Genomic DNA, 14,286 nt, shown 5'->3' on the forward strand with positions numbered 1-14,286 from the left:
AAAACAGAAAGATATGCCTTTAACAGCCTGAAAAAACGTCAATATAGCTTTATTTTTAAGCCCTTAATTTAAAACCAGACATCAGAATGTTCTGGATTACCTGAGAGACACACTGGATAGGTGAGGTCTCCCCCAGACTTGGGAAGCTGGAGATAATAACCCCAGGATTCCATTTTAGAGTAGCCTGAAAAGAGGAAAATATGCCTTAACAGCCTGAAAAAGACTTAAATTATACAATGTATTACACATTGTATGCTTGAATTTTTAAATCCTAAAAAGAAAGCTCTGAAATTACCTGAGAGACACACTGGATAGGTGATGTCTCCCCCAGACTTGGAATGAAGCTGGAAAACGTCAGGATTCCTTTTTAGAGTAGCCTGAAAAAAAAGAAAAATATGCCTTTAACAGCCTGAAAAAAACGTCAATATAGCTTTACTTTTAAGCCCCTAATTTTAAGACAGAGACATCAAAATTCTCTGAAATTAACTGAGAGACACACTGGAAGGTGATGTCTCCCCAAGACTTGGAATGAAGCTGGAATAACGACAGGATTCCATTTTAGAGTAGCCTGAAAAACAGAAAAGAAAAAAATATGCCTTTAACATCCTGAAAAAAGTCAATATAGCTTTACTTTTAAGCCCTTAATTTTAAAACCATACATCAGAACGCTCTGAAATTACCTGAGAGACACACTGGATAGGTGAGGTCTCCCCCAGACTTGGAATGAAGCTGGAATAACGTCTGGATTCCATTTTCGAGTAGCCCGAAAAAGAGAAAAAATATCCTTAACAGCCTGAAAAAAAGTCAAAATAAACTTTACTTTTAAGCCTTATTTAAAAACCGTACATCAGAATGCTCTGAAATTACCGAGAGACACACTGAAACACACTGGTAGGTGTGTCTCCCCCAGACTTGGAATGAAGCTGGAATAACGACAGGATTCCTTTTTAGAGTAGCCTGAAAAAGAGAAAAATATGCTTAAACAGCCTGAAAAAAAGTCAATATAGCTTTACTTTTAAGCCCTTAATTTAAAACCATACATCAGAATGCTCTGAAATTACCTGAAGACACACTGGGGACACACTGGAAGGTGACGTCTCCCAGACTGGAATGAAGCTGGCATAACGTCAGGATTCATTTTTAGAGTGGCCTGAAAAAGAGTTAAAAAATGCCTTTAACAGCCTTAACAAGATTTAAATATACCATTTACTCGACATTCAAGGCTTTACTTTTAAAAGCCTACATCAGAAAGGTCCTAAATTACCTGAGTGACCAAATGGACATATAGTATCTAACCCATAGTTGGAATGAACCTGGCACAACAGTAGGAATCCATTTTAGAGTAGCATGAAATAGAGTTAAATATGCCTTTAACAGCCTGAAAAAACGTCACTATAGCTTTACTTTTAAGCTCTTGATTTTAAAATCGTACATCAGAATGCTCTGAAATTACCTGAGAGACGCACTGGATAGGTGATGTCTCCCCGAGACTTGGAATGAAGCTGGCATAACGTCAGGATTCATTTTTAGAGTGGCCTGAAAAAGAGTAAAATATGCCTTTAACAGCCTTAACAAGATTTAAATTATACCATTTATTCGACATTCAAGGCTTTACTTTTAAAAGCCTACATCAGAAAGGTCCTAAATTACCTGAGTGACCAAATGGACATATAGTATCTAACCCATAGTTGGAATGAACCTGGCACAACAGTAGGAATCCATTTTAGAGTGGCATGAAATAGAGTTAAATATGCCTTTAACAGCCTGAAAAAACGTCACTATAGCTTTACTTTTAAGCTCTTGATTTTAAAATCGTACATCAGAATGCTCTGAAATTACCTGAGAGACGCACTGGATAGGTGATGTCTCCCCGAGACTTGGAATGAAGCTGGCATAACGTCAGGATTCATTTTTAGAGTAGCCTGAAAAAGAGTAAAATATGCCTTTAACAGCCTTAAAAAAAAAATCAGAATGGTCCTAAATTACCTGAGTGACCCAATGGATATGTAGTGTCTAACCCATAATTTTAATGAACCTGGTCTAACATTAGGAATCAATTTTAGAGTGGCATGAAGGTGACTTAAATATGCCTTTAACAGCCTGACAAAATGTCAACATAGCTTTACTTTAAGGCCGTAATTTTAAAACCGTACATCAGAATGCTCTGAAATTACCTGAAAGACACCACTGAATGAAGCTGGCATAATGTCAGGATTCCTTTTTAGAGTGGCCTGAAAAAGAAGTAAAATATGCCTTAACAGCCTTAATAAGATTTAAATTATACCATTTGTTCGACATTCAAGGCTTTACTTTTAAAAGCCTACATCAGAATGGTCCTGAATTATCAGAGTGACACAATGGATATGAACTGTCTAAACCATAGTTTAATGAACCTGGTTAAACATTAGGAATCCATTTTGAGTGGCATGAAGGTGACTTAAATATGCCTTAACAGCCTGACAAAATGTCAACTAGCTTTACTTAAGGCCGTAATTTAATTTTAAACCGTACATCAGAATGCTCTGAAATTACCTGAAAGACACACTGGATAGGTGTGTCTTCCCAAGACTTGGAATGAAGCTGGCATAACGTCAGGATTCCTTTTTAGAGTGGCCTGAAAAGAGTAAAATATGCCTTTAACAGCCTTAATAGATTTAAATTATACCATTTATTCGACATTCAAGGCATTACTTTTAAAAGCCTACATCAGAATGGTCCTAAATTACCTGAGTGACCAATGGATATGTACTGTCTAACCCTTAATTTTAATGAACCTGGTCTAACATTAGGAATCAATTTAGAGTGGCATGAAGGTGACTTAAATATGCCTTTAACAGCCTGACAAAATGTCAACATAGCTTTACTTTAAGGCCGTAATTTTAAAACCGTACATCAGAATGCTCTGAAATTACCTGAAAGACACACTGGATAGGTGTTGTCTTCCCAAGACTTGGAATAAAGCTGGCATAACGTCAGGATTCCTTTTTAGAGTGGCTGAAAAAGAGTAAAATATGCCTTTAAAAGCTATTAATAGATTTAAATTATACCATTTATTCGACATTCAAGGCATTACTTTTAAAGCCCATCAGAATGGTCCTAAATTACCTGAGTGACCCAATGGATATGTAGTGTCTAAACCATAATTTAATGAACCTGGTCTAACATTAGGAATCAATTTTAGAGTGGCATGAAGGTGACTTAATATGCCTTTACAGCCTGACAAAATGTCAACATAGCTTTACTTTAAGGCCGTAATTTTAAAACCGTACATCAGAATGCTCTGAAATTACCTGAAAGACACACGGATAGGTGTTGTCTTCCCAGACTTGGAATGAAGCTGGCATAAGTCAGGATTCCTTTTTAGAGTGGCCTGAAAAGAGTAAATATGCCTTTAACAGCAGCTTAAAGATTTAAATTATACCATTTATTCGACATTCAAGGCTTTACTTTTAAAAGCCTTCATCATCAGAATGGTCCTAAATTCCAGAGTGATACAATGGATATGAACTGTCTAACCCATATTTTAATGAACCTGGTCTAACATTAGGAATCCATTTTTGAGTATGAAGGTGATTTAAATATGCCTTTAACCCTGTGTTGTTGAACTGCTGTCTATATCTGATTTTGTAACATTCGTGTGACAATAACATTTAACAGGACTGTGTGACAAAGAGTGTCACCCCAGGGACCAAAGAACTGTGTTGTGTTTTTGAGAACTATGGACTGACTCAGCATGTGACAGATTCCACTCACAATAAGGGACACACTCTGGACTTGATTGTCTCCAAGGGTCTGAACATTTCCAAGGTTTTGGTGACTGACGTTGCTCTCTCTGATCATTCCTGTGTTTTCTTTAACGGCACTATCTCTGTGCCTAAAAGTGTCCAAACAAAGATAATCAGAAAACGGTGTATCACTGAAAACACCAGTGACACATTTATTCAGCTTTTCTCCTCCACACCCGCCCTCTCTGGGCTCTCAGTCACTGAGCTTGTAGATAATTTCAACTGTAAAATTACAAATGTTATTGATGCCATTGCTCCCGCTAAGGTCAAAGTTGTTTCTGGTAAAAAAAGATCTCCATGGAGAAATGTCCTACTGATGAGAACAGAAAAAAGAGAGCGTAGGAAAGCTGAACGAAGGTGACGAAAAACAAATCTCCTGGTCCATTCTAACACCTATAAAGAGAGACTTTGCATTTATAATTTGGAACTGAGGAATGCAAGGCGGTCCTTTTTCTCTGATATTATCTCTAGAAACAATAATTCACGTGCTTTGTTTGCTACTGTCGATAGATTAACAAACCCTCCAGTGCCAGTAGCATCTGAACTTTTATCTACCAAAGCCTGCAATGACTTTGCCTCCTTCTTCAAAGACAAAATTCTGAAGATTAGACAAACAGTCAGTGCCTCCATATCAAGTACAAGATATGTGTTGTCACAGTGTTCAAGCAAAAATATGACAGAATTTCATATAATCAACCATGAAAACCTGGAGGACATTATACAACATCTGAAATCCTCCTCCTGTTGCCTTGATATTCTACCAACGGGTGTTTTCAAAGTGTTTTGACTTGTTTGGCTTCTGATCTTCTACAGATTGTGAACACGTCTCTTCTTTCAGGTATCTTTCCACAGGCCCTGAAAACTGCAGTAATCAAGCCTCTATTAAAAAGAACAATCTAGACACATCAATAATGAGCAACTATAGGCCGATATCTAACCTTCCGTTTTTAAGTAAAATCATTGAAAAAGCGGTTTTTCTACAACTTAGCCATTTCCTGTCACTAAGCAACAGTTTTGATACCTTTCAGTCGGGTTTCCGACCACACCACAGCACTGACACGGCTCTCGTCAAAGTTTTTAATGACATCCACCTTAACACAGATAGTGGCAAAAATTTCAATCTTAGTACTACTTGATCTCAGTGCTGCATTTGACACGGTCGACCACGACATATTACTAAACCGATTGGGAAAACTGGGTGGGACTTTCTTGCTCAGTACTAAACTGGTTTGAAACCTACTTACAGAATAGGGATTACTTTGTGACAATAGGTAATTATACATCCGAGCATAAAAATATGACGTGTTGAGTTCCCCAAGGCTCTATTCTGGGGCCTCTTCTGTTTAACATCTACATGCTCCACTGGCCCAGATTATGGAGAACACACAAAATAAGTTACCATAGTTATGCGGACGACACACAAATTTATATAACCTATCGCCAGGGGACTATAGTCCAATACAAAAACTGACTAAGTGCATCGAACAAACTAACGGCTGGATGTGCCAGAACTTTCTGAAATTAAATGAAGGAAAAACTGAGGTGGTTGTTTTTGGAGCAAAAGAGGAACGATTAAAAGTCTGCGCTCAGCTTCAAACAACAATGTTAAAAACAACAGACAAAGCCAGAAATCTTGGTGTAGTCATGGACTCAGACCTGAACGTTAACAGCCACATTAAGACAATTACAAAGTCAGCCTACTATCACCTTAAGAATATATCAAGGGTTAAAGGACTTATGTGTCAACAGGATTTGGAAAAACTTGTCCATGCCTTTATCTTCAGTAGACTTGACTACTGTAACGGGGTCTTTACAGGTCTCCCTAAAAAATCAATCAGACAGCTGCAGCTGATTCAGAACGCTGCTGCTCGGTTCCTCACTAAGACCAAGAGACTGGATCACATCACTCCAGTTCTGAAGTCTTTACACTGGCTTCCTGTGTCTCAAAGAATTGATTTCAAAGTACTCTTGCTAGTTTATAAATCACTTAACGGTTTAGGTCCAAAATACATTTCTGATCTGCTACTACACTATGAACCACCCAGACCTCTCAGGTCATCTGGGACAGGTCTACTTTCTGTCCCCAGAGTCAGAACTAAACAGGGTGAAGCAGCTTTCAGTTTCTATGCTCCTCATATCTGGAATAAACTCCCAGAAACCTGTAGATCCGCTGCTACTCTCGGTTCTTTTAAATCAAGGCTGAAGACCTTTCTTTTTGATGCTGCCTTTCTTTAAGTGACTGCTCATTTCTTTAAATTTCTTATGCTGCACTGTAACTTTTATTCTTGTGTTTTATGTGTCCATTTTTTAACTGTCTTTTCATGTGTTTTACAGGTTTTTAATGCTTATGATCTTTAACTGTTTTTACTTGTGTTTTATCTGTTTAACTGATTTTGTGTAAAGCACTTTGAATTGCCCTGTTGCTGAAATGTGCCATACAAATAAAGCTGCCTTGCCTTGCCTTGCCTTGCCTTTCAAATGTATTATATCAAAAAGTCTGGGTAAAAAGCTGATACCTTAGCAACAGTATAGAAAACTTTAGAGGATTTGAAACCGTGACTTTTCCAAACCACAATATACCTTGAAACCGGTAACCGACCAATGCCTATATGGTAACAATTCACACACTCAGTATAGAACATGGGACGGATCACAGAGGATAATCTTCACCTGTTAAGTACACACTGGCCAAAGAGAGACTGAAAAAGTGATCATCTTTCTTTAACAAATAACCAATAACTTAAATTCCAATGATACAGAAAGGTTCCCCAACCATGCAGTCATTCCAAAGCTGATTACATTCTCTAAGACAGCCTGACAAAAACAAAACAAGACTGCAGCGGCCACTGTTCAGAGTCTATCCTCTGGGCTTCTCATATGCTGCATTAATGATACACCTGAATCATGATAGAATCTGTTCCTGCAGGTCTTGCAAACGTACGGCTTCTCATCTGTCTGGGCTCTTCTCACGTGGACCAACAAGCCACTACTATGTATAAATGTCGGTTCTCATGTAGATTTTCAAGTTATCTTTACAACCAAAGTCATTTCTACATGTTGCACAAGAATAAGGCTTCTCACTGTGTGGATTCTCACATGCTTTAATAATGCTGAACCATCTGAATTGTTTCCTGCAAGTCAAGTAAATGTACGGCTTCTCACCTGTGTGGGTTCTCATGTGGATGTTTAAAACACCCTTATGTCTGAAATCTTTTCCATATGTTTTGCAATAATAAGGCTTTTCACCTATGTGGATTTTCATGTGTCTCCGAAATTCTGAATTACACTTCCCACATGTAGCATATGAAAGACTTTTTTACCTTTACCTGTCTCTGATATGTTAGGTTAGTTACATTGTTACTGTGACTTCTACTCTTGCGTCGTCTCTTCTTTGGTTCTGGCTCTGCATTTCTAGTTGATCCTGAGTCTCCATGCTGGCCTCCTTTCTGATCTTGGCTCTCGGCTCTATGGAGCTGGTGGTCACTGTTTGCTTCTGATTCCACAGAGGTTATAACTGGCATGTTGGCTAAAGTCTCTATCTCTGCTGCATTTAGAGTGTCATCATCAGGGTTTAAGTTCAGAGTCTGACCTTCACTGTGGTCCCTTTCCTCATAAGTAAGAGTCAACATAAAGGTATCAGTCTCCTGCTTCAGGACCAGCTGCTCTCCCTTCTGACTGGTGCACAGTTCCTCTTTAATCTGTGGAGGCTCTGGGTCCTTTTGGTCCAGACTGGAGTTCCTCACCTGAATACAGAGCTGCTGGTCAGAGAGAACCCCTCCTCCTTACAGACATGTTGCTGGTGGAGCTCTGGAGGGACAGACAACAAAGAAATAGGTGTACTGTTCTCGCTGAGGTGTAACAACTCCAGCTAAACAGTGAGCTAAACTCTCTCTATTCATGAACACGAAGAAGCATTAATTCCTTATCAGCAGATTTATTTCCTTCATGTTGTGCTGAATCCATACACATGCGGTAGTGATGAGAGATGAGAGAGTAAAACTAGGGAACAAACAGCAAAGTATTGTAATTATCTAAGCAACCTAGTTTTCATAACATTCCTTTTACAACATTAAATGATTATGCTTAAAAGTTAACACAGAACAAAGATATATACATACAAGCGATGCTTCTGCTGGGAAGTTAACTGGCTGGATGCATTTCCCTGGCGCATTGATGATCTGCCTTCTCACGAGTTTCTAACGTGGTGAATTCCAACGCTATTTCCTACTTCCGGTTTAGCTCAGTAAACAAACGTCAAAATAAGAGTCTGCATAAACTACTTCCTGTTTGGCTCGCTAAACAAATGTCAAAATAAGAGCCTGCATTAAACTGAAAGTATGCCAAATAAATGCATAAAAATTCAACTTAATGCCTGAAGGGCAGAACAATAGGATACCACTGTTATTGGAGAAAAGACCAGAACACTAGCTCTCTTTCTCCTGAGATCATAGACTGTAAAAAATAATGGACGGAGCTTCCGGGTCAATGGAGTGGAGCCAATGCTGAAGCTCATTAAGGTCCCATGGCATGAAGATTTCACTTTATGAGGTTTTTTAACATTAATATGAGTTCCCCCAGCCTGCATATGGCCCCCCAGTGGTTAGAAATGGTGATAGGTGTAAACCGAGCCTGGGTATCCTGCTCTGCCTTTGAGAAAAATAAAGCTAAAATGGGCAGATCTGAAGTCTTGCTCCTTATGAGGTCATAAGGAGCATGTCATGATACATATGAAAGACTTTTTGCCTTTACCTTTGATTGATTCACACAACGCTCTTGGCAAATACAAATCTCTACTTTCATTAATTTTGGGGCGTCTTATTCAATACTAATAGGCTATAATGTCTATAATTAGCAAAGGGCTAATCAGTGCCCAGGATCTTGTGCTACGCCCCTGGATGTGACTGCTTCTTCTATAAAAATAAAATGCATAGGTTACCTTGTCTGGCCAAAAGCAAATGGTACATCGTCCAGTCGTTTCCGTTGTCGCTCGTTCTCCTCTTTTGAACGACAAAGTTCCTCCTCGTACTCCAATGTTTTCACTCACGTTAGACGCCATATTGCTCAAAGAGTAACAACCGGTTCTGCTGCCGCTTGGTGGCTAACCTTCAAAATGAAAGTTTGTATAAAAAGGAGGTAGAAGAAGGTTATTTCAATGGTAAACATTCTTCACTTGACTTCATTCATTCATTCTTCAATAGAGATGGGCATGGTGTTATTTCAGTTAGACTAATAGTTGGTTTCATTTTCATTGAGAGATGATTTTATGGAAAGTTCCCCATGCCGATCTCTAGGTATGGTGAAGGGTATTTGATGATGGGAGGGGGGGTATTTTAATTCCAAAGGCCAAGTACTTTATCAGTACCAGAAATAACTGGCCTTTAATAATGAAAATCTGACTGCCTGCCCCTGTATTTTAACATAGGGGGGTGTATACTTATGCCCCTGTATTTTAACATGGGGGGTTATACTTATGCCCCTGTATTTTAACATAGGGGGTGTATACTTATGCCCCCTGTATTTTAACATAGGGGGTGTATACTTAAGCCCCTGTATTTTAACATAGGGGGGTGTATACTTAAGCCCCTGTATTTTAACATAGGGGGTGTATACTTATGCCCCCTGTATTTTAACATAGGGGGGTGTATACTTATGCCCCTGTATTTTAACATAGGGGGTGTATACTTATGCCCCTGTATTTTAACATAGGGGGGTGTATACTTAAGCCCCTGTATTTTAACATAGGGGGGTGTATACTTAAGCCCCTGTATTTTAACATAGGGGGTGTATACTTATGCCCCCTGTATTTTAACATAGGGGGGTGTATACTTATGCCCCTGTATTTTAACATAGGGGGTGTATACTTATGCCCCTGTATTTTAACATAGGGGGGTGTATACTTATGCCCCTGTATTTTAACATAGGGGGGTGTATACTTATGCCCCTTGTATTTTAACATAGGGGGGTGTATACTTATGCCCCTGCATTTAAGGAAGAACATTTATTTATTTATGATACATTATTCATTCATAAAGAAAATCTGTGTCCTTAAAGGTTGGATTTTTCCTATTTTTTTTAATTAAGGCATTAAGATCAATTTCCAAAAGATGATTTTTTATTCCTCTTTTTAGTCAACTTTAGCATGGGGTGTCAAAATAAGAGCCACTGTATATCCCCAGGCATGCGTTAACTTAAATTAATTACATTACTTGGTGTCTTATAAAAAACGTTTCCATTCTTATTATATTTATCTGAAAATAGTAAGACCATTATTCTACAGAAGCAGATGTAAAAATCTTCCATTTAATTTTATTTAAGTAAATGTATACAAAACAAGTTTTACAATTCCTACAGTTACTAAAACTGTGGCAAATATTGAAGTACAACCTCAAACTGCAGTTGGCTGTTTGTTGTCCTTTATTTAACAGAAATTGAACAGATATTTGAGCAGTTGTTGCACAGCATTTCTTTAGTAAATAAAGATTTAACAGAGACAATCTTTGTAAACAAAACAAAAAGCATTCACATCCTAAAACAAAGGAACTGAAGTGAAATCTTTGCTGAAATGAGTAAACGTGCCAGAATCTCACATCTACGTCTTCCAGCTCAGTTGGAGGCTGCTCAGTAACGCTCAGCATCACGGGAAAGAGCTTCTAACACTCTGGGACCTTAGGCCATTTTTACTGTTTAATTTCCGTCTGGATTTATTTATAAAAAAGCTTGTAAAACATGTAAATGTACTGTATTTAAATAGCGCTTTTCCAGTCTTAACAACTGCTCAAAGCGCTTTTACATCTACAGGAAACATTCACCATTCACACACATTCATACACTGTGGCCGGGGCTGCCGTACAAGGTGCCACCTGCTCATCAGATAAACATTCACACACATTCACACTCTCAACTCGGGGTTCAGTGTCTTGCCCAAGGACACTTTGACAATGACTGCAGGGGTGGGGATCAAACCACCAACCTTCCGATTGGCAGGCAACCACTCTACCACTGAGCCACAGCCGCTCCATCCAAACATCAACCCTGTTGTCTACAGTCAAGATATGAAGATCCTTTTTTTTAGGACAAACTGGGTTGTTGGAATATTTGGGTTGCAGTGAGGTCACTTGCATGTTAAAAATGGTTGTAGGGCCTTAAAGATAAATAAATAAATAAATGAATCTTCCAGATATGTATTGATATCACAGACATAAGTAAAACCTAAGCCATTTTCCATTCTAAAACACTTCTCATATGTCTCGGGAGTCACACTGTGAAGAAATAATCATTATAACTTATACAGTTGACAAAATACATGCATTTTTTCCAAAAAAGTCAAGACGTTTTGCTCTCATGACATTTACTTATGCCAATAATAACATAATAATGTCATATTTATTGATATTACACCCACAGCAATGTTATACAAGCAATTATGTGTCTAAATATTGCATAATTTGGCCTTCCATAGAGTAAATAGGCATTTTTGTCCCCTCTGGCCTTCCATACAAGAGGGGTGCCTTTATCTCCCATATATGGGCATGTACTTCCTGAAAAATAGACAGGACAGACAGAGAGAGAGAGGGAGGAGCGAGCCAGCGGCAGAAATGAGCCAAAACGCAAAACGTCCGGCTTCTCATCTGTCTGGGCTCTTCTCACGTGGACCAACAATCCACTACTTTGTATAAATAATGGTTCTCATGTAGATTTTCAAGTTATCTTTACGTCCAAAGTCTTTTCTACATGTTTTACAAGAATAATACTTCTCACCTTTATGGATTCTCACATGCTTCAATAATGCTGAACCGTCTGAATCTTTTCCATATGTTTTGAAATAACAAGGCTTTTCACCTATGTGGATTTTCATGTGTCTCCGAAATTCTGAATTACACTTTACCACATGTAGCATATGAAAGACTTTTTACCTTTAGCTGTCTCTGATATATTAGTGTTGTCTACGTTGTTACTGTGACTTCTACTCTTGCGTCGTCTCTTCTTTGGTTCTGGTTCTGCATTTCTAGTTGATCCTGAGTCTCCATGCTGGCCTCCTTTCTGATCTTGGCTCTCAGCTCTATGGAGCTGGTGGTCAGGGTTTGCTTCTGATTCCACAGAGGTTATAACTGGCATGTTGAGCTGCTGGTCAGAGAGAACCTCCTCCTCCTTACAGACATGTTGCTGTGGGAGCTCTGGAGGGACAGACAACAAAAGAAATAGGATACCACTGTTACTGGACAAGAACACTTGTTCTCTTTCTCCTGAGATCATAGACTGTAAAAAATAATGGACAGAGCCTCCAGGTCAATGGAGTGGAGCCAATGCTGAAGCTCATTAAAGGTCCAATGGCATGAGGATTTCACTTTGAGTTTTTTTTTTAACATTAATATGAGTTCCCCCAGCCTGCATATGGACCCTCAGTGGCTAGAAATGGTGATAGGTTTAAACCGAGCCCTGGGTATCCTGCTCTGCCTTTAAGAAAAATAAAGCTCGAATGGGCAGATCTGAAGTCATGCTCCTTATGAGGTCATAAGGAGCATGTCATGATGCATATGAAAGACTTTTTGCCTTTACCTTTGATTGATTCCACACAACGCTCTTTGCCAAAACAAATCTCTACTTTCATTAATTTGGGGCGTCTTATTCAATTTTATAGCATTGTAAAAACAATGGAAGTGTTTTTGAAATAGTATTGAGTAAAAGTTGACATATTCCAGTCTGTGATTATCCATCAACATCCATTCCTTTAATTTTAGTCTCAATAATTCCTAATTTCTGCTTTTCTAACTCAAACATTAGGTATAATTTCCTATGAATGAGGGTTATTGACCATAAATTCCAAAAATAACTGTAAAACTAAAATTAATAAGTTAGTGTTGAAACAGTGTTGAAAACGTCAAAAGAAGGCGACAAATATTGACAAAAGCGTGTTGAAAAAAGGGACAAAAATGTAGGAAAAAGTTAAAAACATTGATTAAAAAAGCATCAACAAAGTGTTGATTTTCAAATTTGACGGGAGACAACCCAAGGGTTATAAAACTATTTACCTCATCAAAAACAAATGCTTGTGTCAATTTAAGCTGTGCGTCCTTTAATTGTTCCCTAAAAACATTTGCTAGTGTCTGTAGTGTGAGATCTGACTGAGGAAGAGAGCATGTTGTGCTCTGTGGTAATGAGAGATAAGGAACTGGAAAGTAGGCCGAGCAATGCAGACCAGTTTTTGCCAGAGGACCCAGGACTACGGCCGAATAAAATAGATATGATCAGAGAGACACCATAGTACACAGGTTGGCAAGTAAAGGTACAGAGAAAACACATGTAGTAGGCCTAGTAACCACAGTAAAGAAGTCTAATGTTGAGAAAGGAGGTTTAAATGTTGTAGACAAATCAGCCTACTCCTACTACCTAGCATTAGTTAAAGTATTACCCTATAAACATCTAGGCCTACATATTTGTGTGCAAAAGCCCATTTAATTATTACATGGGTTTTTCTTTTTTTGGGGGGGGGGGGGGAATTGAGGAACATGGGGGCCCATCAGGTCTAGGGTCCAGGATCTTGCGCTACGGCCCTGGATGTGACTACTTCTTCTATAAAATAAATTACATATAGGTTGCCTTGTCTGGCTATAAGCAAATGGTACATTGGCACAGTTGCTGATTATATTATAATTATAAAACTATTTACCTCATCAAAAAAAAGTAGTGCTTGTGTAGATTTAAGCTGTGCATCCTTAAATTGTTCCTGTCCAACATCTCAGTTAGTGTCTGTAGTGGTCCCAGTAAAAACAGTTAGTCTGGAGCCCTGAACTGGCTTTGGCTGACCTGTCTGCACATTAGCATTATGGAGGCTAATTAACTTTGTTTATAACATGGTTTGATGAACCAGAATGACAGGGGCCCTGGAAGTTGGCCCATCCCGGTCTGATGTCAGTGTACCCAGAGTGTGAACGGAGAGAAGAAGTAAAGGTACCAACCTGCTCTGTGCAGCCGGAGCTGAGGGCTGAAAACAGCGTCCAGTCGTTTCCGTTGGCGCTCGTTCTCCTCTTTTGAACGACAGAGTTCCTCCTCGTACTCTGCTATCGTTCTTTCAAACAGCCCAAATATCTCTTCAGCAGCCGCAGTTAGTCGCTGCTCCACCAGCCCTCTCAGCATTTGGACTTTAGACATTTTCACACGATGACAGAAACGTTTCCTCCGAACAAACTCCGTTAAAAACGCTGTTTGTTTTCCTTCAAACTGTTGCTAAGCAGCTAGCATGCTAAGCTAGCGTCATTAGCTTTGTAGCTTCCGGGAGATGAGTCAGAGGTGTTGGAGCTAAATCCTGCTCCATTCTCAGGGTTCAGTCAATTTGTATCAAAATCTCAGATGTTGATGTGTGAATCCATTTATTACATAGGATCTCCTGAGACAAAGTTACCTGGATCAAGCTGTCGCAGCTCTCTCCTTCCTTTGTCTGGCTCTCTGGATCTTGGACAAAGGGGGGGGGTCTCTAGACCACAGTGGTGTTATCTTTCAGTTG

The 14,286-nt window shown here is 39.0% G+C and overlaps 1 protein-coding gene across 1 annotated transcript; it reads right to left on the reverse strand.

Moving 5' to 3' along the window:
- Nucleotides 1–7,066: 7,066 nt before the first annotated feature.
- Nucleotides 7,067–14,008, reverse strand: LOC116681743 (uncharacterized). Its single transcript, XM_032509671.1, has 4 exons — nucleotides 13,742–14,008; nucleotides 11,925–11,959; nucleotides 7,375–7,558; nucleotides 7,067–7,278 (listed from the first exon to the last, which is right to left on the reverse strand). Exons 1-4 carry the CDS (start codon nucleotides 13,932–13,934, stop codon nucleotides 7,067–7,069), a joined length of 624 nt encoding a protein of 207 aa, XP_032365562.1. The 5' UTR covers nucleotides 13,935–14,008.
- Between the last annotated feature and the right edge of the window lie 278 nt (nucleotides 14,009–14,286).

This window comes from Etheostoma spectabile, unplaced genomic scaffold, assembly GCF_008692095.1.
Source record: "Etheostoma spectabile isolate EspeVRDwgs_2016 unplaced genomic scaffold, UIUC_Espe_1.0 scaffold00018703, whole genome shotgun sequence".
Classification (NCBI taxonomy): domain Eukaryota; kingdom Metazoa; phylum Chordata; class Actinopteri; order Perciformes; family Percidae; genus Etheostoma; species Etheostoma spectabile.